The following is a 19,391-nucleotide window of genomic DNA, read 5'->3' as shown; positions in this document are numbered from 1 at the left end:
GCAAAATGGTTAATTGTTGATTGCTTGTCCCAGGCCCTGCTGGCATGTATTAGCATGTAGTCTGTGTTTGATTTAATTAAAATGAATTCGGTTCTGACTTGTTTTCTCTCATTGGCCTAGTTTTCTTCTGTGTTTGTAGATGTGTGAGTCTCCCTCTAGCTCTCGGGAGAGAGGAGAGGATAGGGGGTGAGTAAAGGGGAGCAGAGGAGAGGATAGGGGGTGAGTAAAGGGGAGCAGAGGAGAGGATAGGGGGTGAGTAAAGTAGAGGAGAGGATAGGGGGTGAGTAGAGGGGAGGAGAGGAGAGGATAGGGGGTGAGTAAAGGGGAGGAGAGGAGAGGATAGGGGGTGAGTAAAGGGGAGGAGAGGAGAGGATAGGGGGTGAGTAAAGTAGAGGAGAGGATAGGGTGAGTAGAGGGGAGGAGAGGAGAGGATAGGGGGTGAGTAAAGTAGAGGAGAGGATAGGGGGTGAGTAAAGGGGAGCAGAGGAGAGGATAGGGGGTGAGTAAAGGGGAGCAGAGGAGAGGATAGGGGGTGAGTAAAGGAGGAGAGGAGAGGATAGGGGGTGAGTAGAGGGGAGGAGAGGAGAGGATAGGGGGTGAGTAAAGTAGAGGAGAGGATAGGGGGTGAGTAAAGGGGAGCAGAGGAGAGGATAGGGGGTGAGTAAAGGGGAGGAGAGGAGAGGATAGGGGGTGAGTAAAGTAGAGGAGAGGATAGGGGGTGAGTAGAGGGGAGGAGAGGAGAGGATAGGGGGTGAGTAGAGGGGAGGAGAGGATAGGGGCAGAGTAAAGGGGAGGAGAGGGGAGGAGAGGAGAGGATAGGGGGTGAGTAGAGGGGAGGAGAGGAGAGGATAGGGGGTGAGTAGAGGGGAGGAGAGGAGAGGATAGGGGGTGAGTAGAAGAGAGGACAGGAAAGGGGGTGAGGAGAGGAGTAGCAGCTGTGTGCGGAGATGTTCTCCCTCCCGAACCAATGAAATCTTCTCCAGCTGTCATCTGCTCTCCAACATGACCCGCTTCTGCTCCTAGCGTCCCTCAGCCCCACACACTCATCCCTCTGCCTCATCGCTCATCCCGCTCAACCTTCATCCCCTCCGCCTCAACCCTCAGCCCATCAGCCTCATCCCCTCAACCTCAACTCCCAGTCCCTCTGTGATCTGCTACCCCATACCTTCATATCTCCATGTAGGCTCAGTGCAGTAACTTAGTAAACCTCCTGAACACTCCTGTAGCACTCAACTTGTCTACCTCCCCCCTGCAGGGACCAGCTCAAAGCTTATCAAGCTGAGTGAGGAGCCGTCTCCTGACCACTCTGACCCGCCCAGGGGGAGGAGCCCAACCAATAGCACGCTGGTGCCTGTCAAAGGCATCACCAACTTGGGGAACACCTGCTTCTTCAACGCTGTCATGCAGGTAGGACGCTATAATCAGTCACGCTGGGCTCGTTCTGGAGGGCCGGTACTGTGCAGTCGATGATCAGCGCCAATGTGCTTTGACTCTAAATTTCGTCCGACTTGGGTTCTAAGGCTCTTTGGACAGGACATTTTACTTTTCATGTATTTATCAACATGGATATACTAAACTTACTTGACTGCTACTTCAGCATAAGATCTAACCTGGGAATTGAGTCTGGCTGCGTCACTTTCCGACTGCCGGAGTTGATCGTCGTGGCCACCGTAGACCACCGTAGACCACTGGAGACAGTGCTCGTGGTTCCACCAGACTCGCTGCAGCATGTTTCAGAAGCGGCGCTCCACTCAACTCTGGTAAAGATGCGTACCTGGTCTGTTTTTGATGGAAGTCTCTTCTGGGACGCATCATATACAGCAGTAGAGGAAATGCGTAGTCTGTCCCTCCCCACACGCCCCCGGCGGCCTGGCAGACCTCAGATCAGATCATCACCAGGCTTTCATCAGCATCATTATGAATATCTTGATGTCTACGTATGACAGCTCGCTCACATGGCATGCAGCATGTTGAAAACCTTTGTTTTAGGCTACAACTGAGGATGTTACTTTTTTGAGAAGGCTCTATGGTGTAAATAGTAAACTCATACTTTTGTTTTTAATTTTAGAGAATGTTATTCGATATGGCAAGCATGGTAACCTGTCAGCACAGTAAAAGTCTCATCCAAATGGCCATAAAGATCATAAGGAAAAAAGTACCTCACTATCTTCAGTCTTTATATAGGAGGCACAGAAGATTCTGAATGATCCAACACACATTCTGAACCCAAAATTTGAGATGCTGCCTTCAGTCAAATTGCAGACTGAATCAGACAGTACAAGAATGAATTCATTTCATTCCATCCTCCATCAAGATATTAAATAGCAACAAGTAGTGGTAGGCTACTATATGATTTTAGTAGAGTAGTGGTACTATAATGGGAACTAAGATATTGTCATTTGATTTAGTTACTATCTGGTTTGATTATATCTGGTTTGATTATTTTACACTATTTTCTTTTTATTACCTTTTATTATTTTTAAAGGACTACTGTCTCACACTCACATTTATGCATGAGTGTATTGATCTAGGCTACTACTATACAGTACATGTATGTGCAATGTGATTGTTGTTGGCAAGTGTGTTTGTTGTGTGATGACGCAGCGGCATGGAGCCAAAGACAAATTTCCCTTTATCTCATCTTATTATCTAATCATAACCGTTAGGACCAAGCCAGTGATCCGGTCAGAGGATTTAGATCAGAGGATTTGTACCTTTTTATAAGGACAGCACCAGAAAGGACAAGGCACAGAGCTTTGCAAGTGGAAGTCAACAAAATCAGGCAGAAAAAATGTGTCCCAGCTGGAATGCGATGCAGGCGCAGTCGGTGGAATCCAGGCGTTAGGCACAATCTAGGCTTCCAGTTATTTACAGGTACACTTGTTGGTTTATTGTTGTTTATTGTATTGCACTCTCGTATATTTGGATCGTTTTCTTTTGGTATATTTTGTGCGCTGCTGTAACATAGCAACTCCTCCCTGGGATCAATAAAGTATCTAGTATCTAATAAAACAGACAGGCATGTTAGGGACAGCCAAGTTGTAGAGAGGACTGCCATGCTGTAGAGAAGATGGCCATGTTGTAGAGAAGATGGCCATGCAGTAGAGAAGATGGCCATGTTGTAGAGAAGATGGCGATGCAGTAGAGAAGATGGCCATGTTGTAGAGAAGATGGCCATGCTGTAGAGAAGATGGCCATGTTGTAGAGAAGATGGCCATGCAGTAGAGAAGATGGCCATGTTGTAGAGAAGATGGCGATGCAGTAGAGAAGATGGCCATGTTGTAGAGAAGATGGCCATGCAGTAGAGAAGATGGCCATGTTGTAGAGAAGATGGCGATGCAGTAGAGAAGATGGCCATGTTGTAGAGAAGATGGCCATGTTGTAGAGAAGATGGCCATGCAGTAGAGAAGATGGCCATGTTGTAGAGAAGACGGCCATGTTGTAGAGAAGACAGCCATGTTGTAGGGGGGACAGCCATGTTGTAGAGAAGATGTTGTAGAGGGGACAGCCATGTTGTAGAGAAGATGTTGTAGAGGGGACAGCCATGTTGTTGAGAGGACAGACCTGCTGCAGCGGCCATGTCTCAGGGCTGCAGACTGACAGTGTAACGTGCTTTCCTCCATTTTGTTAATCACACTCAGGGGTTTCTCTTTGATTTAAATCAAAGCGTGCTTTACACATTTATCCTCTCCTATTTATCTCTCTCTCTCTCTCTCCCCCTCTCTGTCTGTTCATTGCCTCCTCCAAAATGTCAATCTTGCTGGTGAAAAACAAGGTGATTTGAGAGAAAGAGCGGCTTCGCTGCTCACAATGTAGGGTCCATTGTGTCTTTTCCATAGCAACTGTCTTCATTGCCAGGATGTGACAAAACAGACGTGTGTTGAAAGGGAGGAGAGGGTGCTGCAGTAATATAGAGTGACAATAGCTTCTCCTCCACTCCTGTCCTCCTCTCTCCTCCTCTCTCCTCTCCTCTCCACTCCTCTCTGCAGCCCTGTCACACTGATCACTGCTTCAGTGGAGAGGCTCTGTCATAATAATAACACAACGACAAGTGCGTTTATTAATTTAACAACTCGCCACTAGCTATGAAAATCATCCCCCAGCTTGTTTTGGGGGTTGTGCGTGTACTATTGCTTTACGAGGAGATTTTGATGGCGTCTTTATTTTCCTGTTGAGATACTGAGGATGGATCTAGCTGTAGCTGTAGTCTCCGTGGCCGAGCCGCCCCTGACATGACCTCGTCCCTGACCAGCCAGTCAGACTTCTGCTGCTCTGCTCCAGGCCTACCTCTACTGAAAGACTACCTGCTCTGCTCTTCTGAAAGACTACCTGCTGTGCTCTACTGAAAGACTACCTGCTCTGCTCTTCTGAAAGACTACCTGCTGTGCTCTTCTGAAAGACTACCTGCTGTGCTCTACTGAAAGACTACCTGCTCTGCTCTACTGAAAGACTACCTGCTCTGCTCTTCTGAAAGACTACCTGCTGTGCTCTTCTGAAAGACTACCTGCTGTGCTCTACTGAAAGACTACCTGCTCTGCTCTACTGAAAGACTACCTGCTCTGCTCTTCTGAAAGACTACCTGCTCTGCTCTTCTGAAAGACTACCTGCTGTGCTCTACTGAAAGACTACCTGCTGTGCTCTTCTGAAAGACTACCTGCTGTGCTCTACTGAAAGACTACCTGCTCTGCTCTTCTGAAAGACTACCTGCTGTGCTCTACTGAAAGACTACCTGCTCTGCTCTTCTGAAAGACTACCTGCTCTGCTCTTCTGAAAGACTACCTGCTGTGCTCTACTGTAGGCTTTCTGCTGCTCTGCTCTAGTGTAGGCCGACCTGCTCTGCTCTAATGTAGGTATGGCGCTACTGCAGGCCTGCTGTACCTGCTGTGCTTTACCGTAAGCCTAACCAGCCCTCTGGCCCAACCCCTCGCCTGTCCGCTGCTCTGTAGTTATGCTGGCTGCTCTGTCCTGTGGGTGCTAAAGTAGTCCTGACCTTAGACGTGCACTTTCTTCTTCTTCTTCTTCAAGACTTTTTCTTCTGCCTTATGATGCGTACTGTTTAAAAAAGCATTGCTCTTACAGCTGTCTCTCTCTCCCTTTGTCTCTGGCACTCTCTCTATCTCCCTCTCTCTCTCCCCTCCCCTCTCCCTTTCTCTCTCTCTCTCTCTTTCTCTCGCCCCATCAGAACCTGTCCCAGACTCACCTGCTCAATGACCTCATACAGGACGTCAGGGAAAAGGGTCATAAGCTGAAGATCTCCCCCCCGGCAGACACAAATCTGGTACAGTCCACTCCCGGCACCCTTCCGCCTTTACACGTGGTGCAGTCCACTCCCAGCACCCCTCCCCCCTTTTGCACATGGTACAGTCCACTCCCAGCACCCCCCTCCCTTTGCACATGGTACAATCCACTCCCAGCACCCTCTCCCCTTTCCATGGTACAGGTCTAGGGATGCTCCGATCTGACTTTTTTGAGCTGATACCGATCATCAATTATTTTCCTCAGGATCGGCCGATACCGATACTGATTATTTATTTTTTAAGTAAAAAACTACTACTATGGTCTTACCCATATTATTGTATCGATATGATGACATTGTCTTTGCTTGCATAGATTAAGGTTGCCCAAATTATCACTCATTAACTGATGAATAGGCCCTCCAAATATTATTCAGTATATCAAATTCAGTATACTTCACACATGTACTTCAGTAAACAGCATCATTTGGGCCAATGCCAAGGTAGTAAAAAGTTGGATTTTTTTCCGATGACTTTTATTTTGAAATTCCCTGAAAGAAAGCTACCAGACATACGTTTTGTTTCACACTGCTTGCGGGGCAACTAGTATTGTGCTCTGTCCTAATTTTAAACCACAAAAATATTCAAACTACAGCTGATCAGAGATTTTGTTAACAAGTGATTCGTAGCAGCAGCTTTGGAGATATTTAGGCTGTATGAAAAAACGCTGTATGAAGAGATCCCAGGAGAAAACTTGTTGGAACAGATGTTGGACACTGTTGACATGACATTTTTTGATTGACCCATTACTCTATAACATTTAGCTTGTAGCATTCAAGTTTGTACTTGTATCTATGCCAAGCTAACTAGCTAGAATAGACTTAAAAGATTGGCTTTTGCCATCGGCCAATTTGGCGACCACCGATCGAGTCATTTGGAGGGAAAATCGTCCGATTTAAATCGGTGGTTGGTCGATCGGAGCATCTCTAGTACAGTCCATTTGTTGAAGCCACGTGGCTCAGGGTGCATCCCACAACTTTTTCCTATGTCCTTCCTTCCTCCACTCCACCCGGTCACTACCTGGACGTATCAGGGAGGAGGAGAGGGAGGACAGGAGGAAAGCTGCTGTCCCAATACTCCTACAGTCATCAGCAGGGTTCTTCATAGTTAACCCCGTGTTGCCCTGGGCTGATGTGTCTGTCCTGATGCTCTGCCCCATGTTGTCCCCCAGGGGGCGCTGACCGTGACCTTGCCGAGCCCAGAGCCGCTGACCTCGGCCATGTTCCTGTTTCTCCACAGCATGAGGGAGGGGGGTAAGGGACCGGTCAACCCCAAGATCCTCTTCAACCAGCTCTGTCACAAGTAAGACCCTCACTCCTCCACCCTCACCCTCTCACCCCTCCACCTCTCATCCTCTCACCATCACCCTCATCCCTCCACCCTCACCCTCTCTCCCCTCCACCCTCACCCTCTCTCCCCTCCACCCTCACCCTCTCACCCCTCCACCTCTCACCATCACCCTCTCACCCCTCCACCCTCACCCTCTCTCCCCTCCACCCTCACACCCCTCCACCTCTCATCCTCTCACCCCTCACCCTCTCTCCCCTCCACCCTCACCCTCTCACCCCTCCACCTCTCACCCCTACACCTCTCACCCCTCCACCATCACCCTCTCACCCCTACACCTCTCTCCCCTCCACCTCTCATCCTCTCACTCCTACACCATCACCCTCTCACCTTCATCCTCTCACCCTCCACCATCACCTCTCATCCTCTCACTCCTCCACCTCTCATCCTCTCACTCCTACACCTTCATCCTCTCACCCTCTGCCATCACCTCTCATCCTCTCACTGTGTGTGTGTGTGTGTGTGTGTGTGTGTGTGTGTGTGTGTGTGTGTGTGTGTGTGTGTGTGTGTGTGTGTGTGTGTGTGTGTGTGTGTGTGTGTGCGCGCGCGCGCGCGCGTGTGTGTGGTGGCCCGTGGCCGGGCTGACCAGCTGCTGCCTCTGGTGGAGCAGGCAGGATGCCTGTGGCTGGTCGGCTGGGTCACTGTGTGAACGTGCTGAATGGTTGGCTGGCTTTTGTTGTTTGAACATGGTAAACTGCAGGTTGGGTACAGGCTGGGGGACAGGCCTCTGTGTACTGCGTGTGTATGTGTGTGCGTGTGTGTGCATGCATGTGTGTGTTCCTGCTTGCGTGTTTGTGTGTAGAATTATAGAGAATGGTTGATTAGAGTGGCAGCCGGCTGGGTACCTCTCTGGTGCGGCTTTGATGTGTTCCCAGGTACCCAACCTTTCAACTGACATGCGAGTGTGTGTGTGTGTGTGTGTGTGTGTGTGTGTGTGTGTGTGTGTGTGTGGCCACCTCACCTGGCACCACCACAGCCTCCAGCGCTCAGCGGTGCATTCACACAGGCAGCAGGCACACATACCTTGATTCATGCCCTTCTTCATGCCTACATGCACACAGGCCTGCATTGAACCTTCCACTAAACCTCAACCCCTCACCGAAGCCCTCTCACTGCACAGACACACGGGAGTGTATGCCATCTACCCTGGTCACACATTCACTCATACTCCTAACTCCCACACAGCTCCCATAGGGCTGCCTGTCAGGCTCCATCTGCAGGGTGAGCTCTGCTACTCGTGGCTCTCTGCAACAGCTTGACCTTCCTTACCGCTCCTCCTCTCTCCTCCTCTCTTCCTCTCCTCTCTCAACTCTTCTCCTGTCCTCTCCTCTCCTCCAGCGGTGTGTGTGTGTGTGTGTGTGTGTGCGTGTGTGTGCGTGTGTGTGTGTCTGTGTAACAGGCCGGTTACAGGGCTACTTGGTTGAAACCCGACCCAAGCAGGACCCTTGCCTGTTTATTTGTTTACAGATTGAATTGTGTGTGTGTGTGTGTGTGTGTGTGTGTGTGCGTGTGCGTGAGTGTGTGACCAGCTGGGTTCACTGTGGCCCTATGCTGGCCGGTGCTTGCAGATGGGACCAGCGCCAGTGTGGACCAGCGCCAGGCCTGTGGTCTGGAAGGTCAGCACCACACTCTGGACCTGGTGCCAGAGAGGTCCCAGCTTGTGTCCAGACCCCAGCACGGTCCTAGTAGGGAGGGTGTGGTGCGTGTGTGTATATGTTTGTGTGTGTGTGTGTGTGTGTGCGTGTGTGTGTGTGCGTGTGCGTGTGTGTGTGTGCGTGCGTGTGTGTTTGTGTGCATGGTGGTGGTGGTTTCAGCTGCATAAAGAGGTCATCAAAGTGAGTTCACATACTCACAGTCAACTAGGCCTGGGCCACACAGACTATCTGAAGAGATTCTGGATACATCTTATCTCACTTGGTTCTAATGGGCCTGTCTATATGGTCTGTTTCTGATGGGCCTGTCCGTATCGTCTGTTTCTGACGGGCCTGTCCGTATGGTCTGGTTCTGACAAGCCTGTCTGTATGATCTGTTTCTGACGGGCCTTCCTGTTTGGTCTGGTTCTGATGGGCCTGTCTGTTTGGCCTGTTACAGACATTCTTCCCTGATCTTAGATTCTGTCAGTTGGCCCAGAGCTGGCCCATGCCTTTGGAATCCTGTAACAACAAAATAAAAGGTTGTTGCAATGAAAAGGCGTGAGCTGGGTCCAGATCCTCTCAGATGGTGTGTGTCCCTGGTGTTTCACACACTGGCTTCCTCCATTTAAACTGACCCAGTCACAATACCACAATACAGGCTCATACACAAGGTTGCAAACATGCTTTCAGCAGCACATACTAACCCTTTTCATTCATTCATATTCATATTCATTATTCAATCAATCAATCAATCAAAGCTTTATTTGTATATCGCATTTCATACCCAGAGGCAACACAATGCGCTTTACAGAGAACAAGGGAGGTGGGCATATGACCCACTCTCTACATATTCCAGAGGGAAGCAAAAAAAACAGTGGGGGCCAGATAAGTGAGCTGTAAAAATTCTTCCCTGACCCCTCTCAACAAGGCGATCGAGCAAGCTCCAGGAGTATGTTTGTCTACCGGCTAAGAACATTTATAAAGCAATACATTACATTAAATTACATTTCAGAGTAAGAGAGGCTAAAAAAGCATCATAGGAGAGAGGACATTCTACGGACATGCTACGACATCCACAGCAGACACGGGGGTATCTATCGGACTCCGGGAGGTCTGCTGGTGACAGTGGGGCATCCACTGGACCTGGTTAGAAGATAGGAGGGAGAGAGAGAGGCACTAGGGAGAGGGAAGGCAGAACAAGGTTAGTAGCACATAGAGCCATACAGACCACACAGATATTGAAACAGGCAACCTGGGGCAAGCTCCTTGAATATATTTGTATAATGGCTAAGAACATTTAAAGAACAATAAATTACATTAAATTAAATTTTCAGAGCAAGAAAGGCTAAGAGCATCATTATTCACAATACATGGGTCACAACAGTGTTTCCTGTGGAACTGATCTCTTGGTGTGGTGGTGTGTGAAAAAAAGAGTCCGATTTCGAAACCAAAGCAGGGGATCGGAGACCGCCCTTCTTCCTCCCTTGTTCCTCTCTCCTGTCCCCTTCCTATAAGTAGGCCTATTAAGATGGCCTAACTTATCTCGTAAGGCTGGTAAAGTCCTAGAGCTTAAAATGTAATTAATTACATGTAACTGTATGGGATAAAACAGTAACCACACAGGCACTTCATAAATCATATGGTTTATAGACATATTTTAATCAGATTTATTGTAGGTTACCATTATAACAGCAGCTGTTTTATCATATTCATTTTTTACTTGTCCGATCAGACAACTGCATGAGGCATTCCTCTTGGCCGAACAGAGTTTACTGGTCCCTGGGAAGCGGGCAAAACTGTTAGCCTACTACAGCTAACACTACTAGCTTGCCTTGTTCCTTAATCCCCCGGTATGAATCATGGCTAGCCGACAATAACCTAGCCTACCTGACTGGTCTCATCATTCTCCTCTCTCTTCCTCTTCAATAACCTAGCCTACCTGACTGGTCTCATCATTCGTCTCTCTCTTCCTCTTCAAAAATCGTTGTATGCCCATCTGGAAAATTGTATTGATATATTAGGTTATAGGTATATATATATATATATATACCGCTAGTTGTCATCAGGGAAGCAGGAGCTGTCGGCACGTCTAACTGTAGCTATAACGGCATTTAGATTTCTAACATAAATGTATTTTAGACAGTAGGCTAGGCATTTTGAGGAGTAGGCCTAGGTGCCAGCACCAAGGTTTGGCCCAATTCAAACACTGGTTAACACTATGGTAATATTTGAGCATCAATAGCCTACCTATCTTTCGTTGTAACCTCATGCCGCTCACTGAAGAAAAAATCCCTTCACGCGCCGAGTCTTCCGATCACCTCAGCAAGGAGCAGCATGGAGCGGCACATTTTATTTGAAAATAAATAGTCCTAATGTGGGCGCGACAGTGGTTTTGAAAGCGCATTTAGGCAGAAATATTTAGAAAGTTTAATTTATATATAGCCTAATTTGTATTATTGTTATTTGTATCAAATGTTTGGTGTGGCAGCAAGGATATTGCCGTGGCGGTGCGCCACAGCAAAACCTTACCAGCGGAAACGCTGGGTCACGATACGATTGTATCACGATACATTGTGATACGATGCCATACAATACATATTGCGATAGATTGACATACTCTGCATAATTTACTGAAAATTTTAAAATACAGCTGAAAATACAACTCCATCCCCCGCTCCCTGGAGGTGATCCTGAGGGCATGTAAGGACATTTTAAATCCATTTAAAACATGAATAATGTATACATGACTGAATTCTATCCTTACATTTCTTTATCTTTTCCCATCTTCTTTTGTATATAAAAAACTTTTTTTTTCCACCATATCGATACTGTACTGCGGAAAATCGATACAGTATCACAGAAAAAATATTGAGATTTATTGCTGTATCTATTTTATTGCAACCCTATTCATTAATTCGCATACACACATACAAGTCAAGTCTCAATGTGCTTCAAGAATAAAAAGACATGCATGACAGAAACATAAAATAATAATATATAAAATGAAAATGTATTACAAATATAAAAGTGTAAGATAAGATAAAATAAAAAAGGAATTCCAATAAAAAGAGGATAATATAATATAATAAGTATAAAACAAATGTCGAGGCTAAAAGCCTGCAAAAAAGGATGTTTTTAGTCTGCTTAAGAAGACAGTTGTAGGAGATCTTAGCTCATGTGGCAGAAATTTTCAAATAGGACCATGATGACTGAAGGCACCAGAAGCTGATTTAGAATTTACTCTTTACCCTTTACGGGATCTGGCCGGTGCATATTCGGTGAGCATGCCAGAAATATAGCAGGGAGCTAGACCATTCATAGAGTTAAAAACAATTAGAATTATTTCTAAGTCAATTCTTTGTTTTACTGGGAGCCAGTGAAGACCCATACATACATACACGCATGCACGCACACACACACACAGACACACACACACACACACACACACACACACACACACACACACACACATGCACTCATACAACTCCCACATACAAAACATACAGTATACAGACCCGTTTCCAGAATGAAATGCCAGGGGGGGCATTCAATGTGTTAGGGGGGGCACACACAAATTGTTTGGGTGCTTTTAAGCCCCAGTTCTCACCGACACCTACCTCTGTGTGTTTTTGACATAAGTCTATATCTATCTATCTGTCTGTCTGTCTGTCTGTCTGTCTGTCTGTCTGTCTGTCTGTCTACCTTACCATTACCATATCTTTGGAATGTCTCCTCACTGCTCTGAATTCATCAAAACTGTCAAAATAAGTTGATTGCTGTTATATGGAGAATATGCAAAAACATTTTTGTAAAACCTTTTTAAATAAAAATAACACTAAACGTATCAAGTCCATCATAAGTGATTCAAAGTACTGTACATGCAAAAGGGCATCCCTGTTGGGCAAACAAATAAACAAGTTTACCCCAAAAGAAAATTGCAGCTTATGAAACTAGCATCTTCAGCCTTATTTGACGAGTCACTTAACCAGCCAACTCTCCTCTCCAGATAGGTGGGGTGACCTGAGAAACTAAACCCTGGGTGGATAATTGTCTTGGTAAAGTTAAAACACGTTAAAAACAATTGTAATTACTAAAATGTTTTTATCAAGGCAACTAAGTCCTGGCGTCTGGTGGGTCCTAACCGGGTAAGTCAGGACAATTTTGGGAGGGATGCGCTTTCAAAGCATGCCCTGATGGGAGGTTTCACAGCACCAGAAGGGCGCTGAGCAGTGGCATTTTATATGTAAAAAACATACAGAAACAACCAAGCTTTTAGGGACACACTAAATAAACTACAGAGCCATTATATGACAACAATGGCCAAGCACCACGAAGAGGAATGACAGAACGATAAAATACACCCCCTTAGGGCAACTCAATAGCCTACTCCCTCACTAATCAGTGTTTAGGCTACTACTAGCCTACTAGGCCTTAGCCCACCGCTCCAGGAAGCAAAGTTAACGCTCTCGAGTGCCGATTAAATCTAGGCAAAGCAAAACGCACAGCCATAACAACTGGTAATTAATCACAAAAGGCCTACCTTATATCGTAACCCAAACTCGTTTAATCCACTTCATTTTGTAATCAATTTTCAACAAATAGTCTACTCAAGATCTCAGTTTTCAATGTTCATTGATGCTGCCAGTAGCTATATAGCTAAAGTGGGTAACGTGATTGACCAATAGGTGATGTGAATGACGGGACAGTCATGCCAAGTTGTTGCATAATTTTACCTGGCCTACAATGTTAAGTGAATAACGAGCTAGTAAGACCGGTGTCAACGGACCGTAACGTGGACTGTATTTTCATGAGGACTGTAGGGGGCAACGGAGCACTACCAAAACGCTAAACACGGATGAAAATGAAGCGATATGGCAGAATACAAGACGCATTTAAGTCAAAAACAGTCTGAAAGTCAATTTTCGTGCCTTCTTTCACTGAAAGAAAGCGCACAAATCAAGTTTTATTTGGATTTGTATGGGTAAGCCAAGGAGCAATCGCCACTACTTCTGAATCTTCTGACATCCACTAATAATTCATCCCATGTATGCAAGTTTTTGCACTAGTATGTCGTTAACATTACCAAAAATGGCCGCACGGAATGAATGATCTGCCCTACTCTGCCTGGGATTGGCTAATATGGTGCCTTCCTTGGTTGAGATTGGTCAGGTTTTAGTTCGATTGGTTAAAGTATATCAGGGTAAGCCAATCAGATGCAGAATAGCCCGGGGTCATTCCGTCATCACAGAGATGAATTAGTACGTCTTTCGAGTTTCGTTCAGGGCGGGCCCAGCTGATTCAGTGGGCGGGCCTGGCCCCCAAATGCCCGCCCTTGGAGACGGGACTGACAGTATATACGTGTAAATTCACTTTACACATTGATTGACCCACACCTTTCTCCTGGCACTGATGATAGGAACATACAGCAAGCAGGGACAGACAGACAGACAGACAGACAGACAGACAGACAGACAGACAGCCGGCAGACGGATGCCCTTTTATCATGACAGTCTGATGTCCATCCTGGCACGGAGAAATGTACAATATAAGTGGGTCTTTTTTCCCCCACATTATTTTCTGTACGTGTTCTCTACATCTGTGTGGCCTTGGTGTGATATTTTGTATCTGTGTGTTTTTATATGTTAAATGTGTGCGGGCGTCCATGTGTGTGTGTGTCTTCCTGTGTGTATGGGGGGGGTTGCCTTGAGTCTGGCACTAACTCATCCGCTGTTAATAGTGTTAGTGGTGCAGCTGTGTGTGGAGCTGGGGCCAGATTGGGTGGAGTGCTGCAGGGCCCTTCTGCTTCTCTTCCACTGGGATGAGCTTCCCAGACATCACTTCCTCTCTCCCCTCCTCCCTGGTCCTCTCTCCTCTCCACTCCACTTCACTACTCCATCCTCTCCTTATCCCCTCTCCTCCCCTTCTCCCCTCTCCCCTCCTCTTCACTCCAATCCTCTGTCCTCTCCTCCCCTCCTCTCCTCTTCACTGCTCTCCCCTCTTCTCCTCCCAGGTTTGTGAGTTGGCATGGTTGGACTGAGAAGCCTGACTGCTATGGAGCACATTAGGCTTCATAACGACTGCCCACTGTAGTTAACTGTGCTGTCTGTAGTTAGCTGTGCTGACTGTCTGTAGTTATCTTTGCTGCTCCCCCTGCTGTAGTAACCGTGCTGACTGTCTGTATTTATCTGTGCTGATGTATCACCTGCTGGAGTTAGACATGAAAGGCAGTTGAGTAGAGTCTTAATTCATAGAGATCAAGACAAACTGTTGAAAATGTTTTATCACCTATTGTCTGAAGGAGACATATTGCTGACATCTTTGAAGGGAGTGTTGAGGGAAGGGAAGTTGGGCTGGGGGCTGCAGGGGGGAGTGGGTTGGTCCTCCAGACCTCCTGCTGTTGACCTGTGTGGGGCGCAGGTGCTGACGCACTCTCTCCCCCAGGCCTGTCCTGCCATCCTGGAGCCAGCCAGCTCCAGCCATCAGCACATGGACCACAGGCTCCAGACTGTCAGTCTGTCACAGCAGATGAGCCACTGACTGGCAGCCTATCACGACAGACATGCGCCAGACTGGCAGCCTATCACGACAGACATGCGCCAGACTGGCAGCCTATCGCGACAGACATGCGCCAGAATGGCAGCCTATCACGGCAGACATGCGCCAGAATGGCAGCCTATCACGACAGACATGCGCCAGACTGGCAGCCTATCATGACAGACATGCGCCAGACTGGCAGCCTATCACGACAGACATGCGCCAGAATGGTAGCCTATCACGGCAGACATGCGCCAGAATGGCAGCCTATCACGACAGACATGCGCCAGAAGGGCAACCTATCCCGGCAGACACGCTCAAAAATTGCATACATCACAAGATGCCTCATTTCCTGAGGATGACTCTTATTTCCAATGTGAAATAAGTCTGTCTTGCCCGTCAGGCCAACCTCACCTGATGCTGCCCGTCAGGCCAACCTGTTCTGGGCTGTGTGGCCGTCACTGCCTAATAGGCTGACGTGGCACCACACCTGGCCTGCCTGGATTCTGGGACAAGCTCAAGGGGAGCCCTGGAGCGCTCAGGCCTGAGGCGACAGGATGTGTACCTGGGGATTGTATTTACTGCAACACATTAACAGACAGGGGCAGCGATTACGGTGGCACAGTTTGACAAAGGCTATTAGTCAAATGCTATTGGATATAGGCAAGCGCTATAGCACGATGGTCAAATGTTGGTATTTCGCTTGGCAAACTATCCAGAAGTCAGTGGAGGTGCGTCCATTGTAGGGGTGGAATGATTAAATGAAGCGTCGAAGGTGTGCCTTTCCCAAGCCGATCAGGTGTGCCACAGTAAAAAGAGGAAAAGAAGCAGATGCTTTACACAGGAGATCGATAACCTCCTTTGTGAGGTACAAGAGCGTGAATTACAGAGCCAGATCATGTGTGAAATGTTAGAGTAGCTTGGGAGGATACTTCATGAAGGTCACTTGTAGGCCTATAGAAAGATGCGGTGGTATGTTTCGTGTGGTTGGCTATAGACCAATACAGGCATAGGCCAATACAAGCTTGAGTTTGAGCTCCACCTATTTTGAGGCAAACCTACCTAAACACCTTTAGGTGGCACCAACATTTCAAAATGCCTATTGCGCTCGTCTTTGCCTATAGCGCGAGTGGTTCTGCATTACCAAGGGCAGGCCCAGGATGTGTACCTGGGGACAGTCTTTACTGTGACACGTTAACAGACATGATTTGTTCATGGGGACGGTCTTTACTGTGACACAATAACAGACGGTTGTGTTCCAAAGCGCATACTTCTACTTCTTACTACTAGTACCTAATACAGCTGCCTTTACAAAGTACGTACTTTGCATGCAGTATGCATACAAATGGGATATACAGTACTAGCCTACCGTACTTCAAGCCAGTTCCCATAATCCTTTTCTTACCAGCCAGGTATTGAGAGCAGGGATTTTAAAGCAGGCTAAAAGGTCTCTAAGGTTAATAGCCTATGTCACTTTGTTACGTTTTTATTTTATTTTCAGGTGAGGAAGTAACCATGTAGATTCCATATGTGGTTGGCTCATCCAAATAACCCGTTTGTGAATATGTTCCTCTTCTGTTGCATAAAAAGGAAACTGAACTTTGTTCAAACAAATATTTATTGTGTCTGGATGGCGACAGGCAGTCAAATAATGTAGCCTCTCTGTCCAACGAGCTTAACATTTATTTGGGAACACTAGCAGGCATAACCAGTTAGTCGCCATTTCGTTTTGAAACTGATAAATTAATAATGATGATACTAGAAATACAGATGGAAACACTCATGTCATGCTACCATATCATCATTGCACCGTCAATGCCCTGTCATCCGTTTGTGTCTTCTCGGCGGCTTGTGACAAATCTTCTGTTGCGCAAAGGATTGTGGGTCAGAATAGCCAGAAAAGCATGCTGGTTTGCATACTGCAAAGTGCGACCGGATGTAGTCGGCCATCCTGGTATTTTTGCCATACTGCATTTGGCATATTGGATTCGGAACGCAGCCAAGCTCTTTACTGTGACACGTTAACAGACAGGATGTGTACCTGGGGACAGTCTTTACTGTGACACGTTAACAGACAGGATGTGTACCTGGGGACAGTCTTTACTGTGACACGTTAACAGACAGGATGTGTACCTAGGGACAGTCTTTACTGTGACACGTTAACAGACAGGATATGTACCTGGGGATGGTCTTTACTATGACACGTTAACAGACGGGATGTGTACCTGGGTACGGTCTTTACTACGACACGTTAGCTCCCTGGAAGTTCAGCCCAGTATTATATGGTGTTGGCTCAGACTGGCACAAACATGCTGCAGCTACCAGTATGACTTCTTATTAAAAACAGAATTATGGGGAGAATGTTTTGGAAAACTCTTTATCTGTTCTGTATCCTTGGAGTCTTAGACATAAGCGAGCCATTGTACATTGCACGTGTGTGTGTGTGTGTGTGTGTGTGTGTGTGTGTGTGTGTGTGTGTATGTGTGTGTGTGTGCGCTTGTGTACAGTAAATGTGTTTGTGTGCGTGCGTGTGTGTGCTTGTTTGTGTATGTGTCTGAGCCTTCCAGATTTATTGACAGCTGTGTAGTGAAACAATGTGAGCTGTGAGCAGCAGAGACCTGCAGGGAGCGGACGTCTGAGGCACCCAGACCAAGTCCTTGAGGAAGAATGGCTGGCCACCCCCCCCCCCCCCCCATTGATATCTCTATGCAGTTGATTGCTTTGTGTATGTGGCTGATTGCTTTCTGTATGGTTGTCTGGGTGTGGGCGGGTGTTTGTGGAATGGTGACTGTGTGCATATCCTCGCCTGGCTTTCCTCCAGAGCTAAATAACCACATTGTCAGCGAGTGTGTGTGTGGGGGTACTGTATGTGGGTTTGCGGGTCTAAATGTTTGTGTTGTGCTGTGGTAAAGCATTGTTCTCTCTCTCTCCCTCTCCCTCTCCCTCTCCCTCTCCCTCTCCCTCTCCCTCTCCCTCTCCCTCTCCCTCTCCCTCTCCCTCTCTCTCCAGGGCTCCACGCTTCAAGGGCTACCAGCAGCAGGACAGTCAGGAGCTTCTTCACTACCTGCTGGACTCCATTAGAGTGGAGGAGACCAAGGTGAGACTGACACACATACGGGGTTCCTGGCTCAGAATGGGTCTTTGGGGGGTGATGCACACACAATTTTTGGGGGAAACCTCAGTTTTATGCCGAGTAGCCTACCAGCATATATAGGCCTATACTCTTCGCTGTCGTTCTGACTGAGCTCACTTTTCACAATCGCGGGAAATCTGCCAACATGACACAAAATGGATATGAAGTCAAAATGTTTAAGATACTGATAACCTGTCTATTAATTATCTCGATTACCAGTGGTCCAAACCATGCAAGAAAGAGGGATGGGCTGCACTTGAAACAAGCTATCAAACACATTTGGAGAGGATTTGAATTGCTATTTTTATTCTAAATTTTGGCACTGATGATTTTCCCTTGGCTCTGGCTAAAATCTCTTTGGGGGGCGCCAAAAAATCCTCTATGCTGGAAAAACCCTGCACACACACACTATTGGGTTGCTGTAAGGCTCTAGTTTTAGTTGCTAAGACCTAACCCTGGTTTTCTTGCCTAGCAACAGAGCATGTTGCCTATCCTGCTAACTGAAGTGACATAAGTGAAAATTCAATTTTAGCGTGATTGATCATGAAATAAACCATAGCTTCAAATGGCCTGATGGTGACAATACCACTATACCACAATACCAGAACTACAGACAGTCAGCACAGCTAACTATAGACAGCACAGCTAACTACAGACAGCATAGCTAACTACAGACAGCACTGCTAACTATAGACAGCACATCTCACTACAGACAGCACAGATAACTACAGACAGCACAGCTAACTACAAACAGCACAGCTAACTACAGACAGCACAGCTAACTACAGACAGCACATCTCACTACAGACAGCACAGCTAACTACAAACAGCACAGCTAACTACAAACAGCACAGCTAACTACAGACAACCCAGCTAACTACAGACAGCACAGCTAACTACAGACAGCACATCTAACTACAGACAGTCAGCACAGCTAACAACATGCACGCATATGCACACTTCACACACACAGACACACACGGTCACGCACACATGCACACAAACACTCTCTATCTCTTTCAGCAGAAAGCGAAAGGCACACTTCTATCTCCACTGGAGACCAACAACAAAAGACATTCATCTGTGAGTGTGTGTGTGTTGTCTGTGTCCGTGTGTGTGTGCATGCGTGCGTATATATGAGCGTGTGTCTGGTCTCTGCATGGCTGACCATTGTGTGTTAACCTTATGGTGCCATGTTTCTGGCAAGTGCAGATTCTCTCCCTTGTGAAGCAATTAGGGCCCCCACAGAGGGCCGGTCCCTGGTTTGCCCACCCCCCCCAGGCCCACCAGTATCTCAGGGTAGCCTGGAGGAGCGGGTGTGTGGAGTGGTCAGCCCCTGGCCTGGGGGGCTCCTCACACTGCCCTCCCTGCTCCTGGTCTAACTTGTGAAAGCTGACAGTTGTGCCACTAAAGGGGACTTGCAAGTGGCAGGGCCGCCACCATTGTGTG

The 19,391-nt window shown here is 47.2% G+C and overlaps 1 protein-coding gene across 3 annotated transcripts in view; it reads left to right on the top strand.

Moving 5' to 3' along the window:
- Positions 1–19,391, top strand: part of usp45 (ubiquitin specific peptidase 45) — a 44,482-nt gene that overhangs the window by 14,704 nt on the left and 10,387 nt on the right. For 2 of the 3 annotated variants that reach the window (XM_084445147.1, XM_084445146.1), the window contains exons 6-9: positions 1,256–1,407; positions 5,183–5,278; positions 6,466–6,596; positions 17,819–17,906. In XM_084445147.1, the coding sequence (XP_084301273.1) occupies positions 1,256–1,407; positions 5,183–5,278; positions 6,466–6,596; positions 17,819–17,906 (467 nt within the window). The remainder of the gene's footprint in view (positions 1–1,255; positions 1,408–5,182; positions 5,279–6,465; positions 6,597–17,818; positions 17,907–19,391) is intronic. The other variant, XM_084445148.1, reaches the window with a different exon arrangement.

Source organism: Borostomias antarcticus (genome assembly GCF_949987555.1).
Source record: "Borostomias antarcticus genome assembly, chromosome: 10".
Taxonomy (NCBI): Eukaryota; Metazoa; Chordata; class Actinopteri; order Stomiiformes; family Stomiidae; genus Borostomias; species Borostomias antarcticus.
This window is presented reverse-complemented; position numbering and strand designations above follow the sequence as displayed.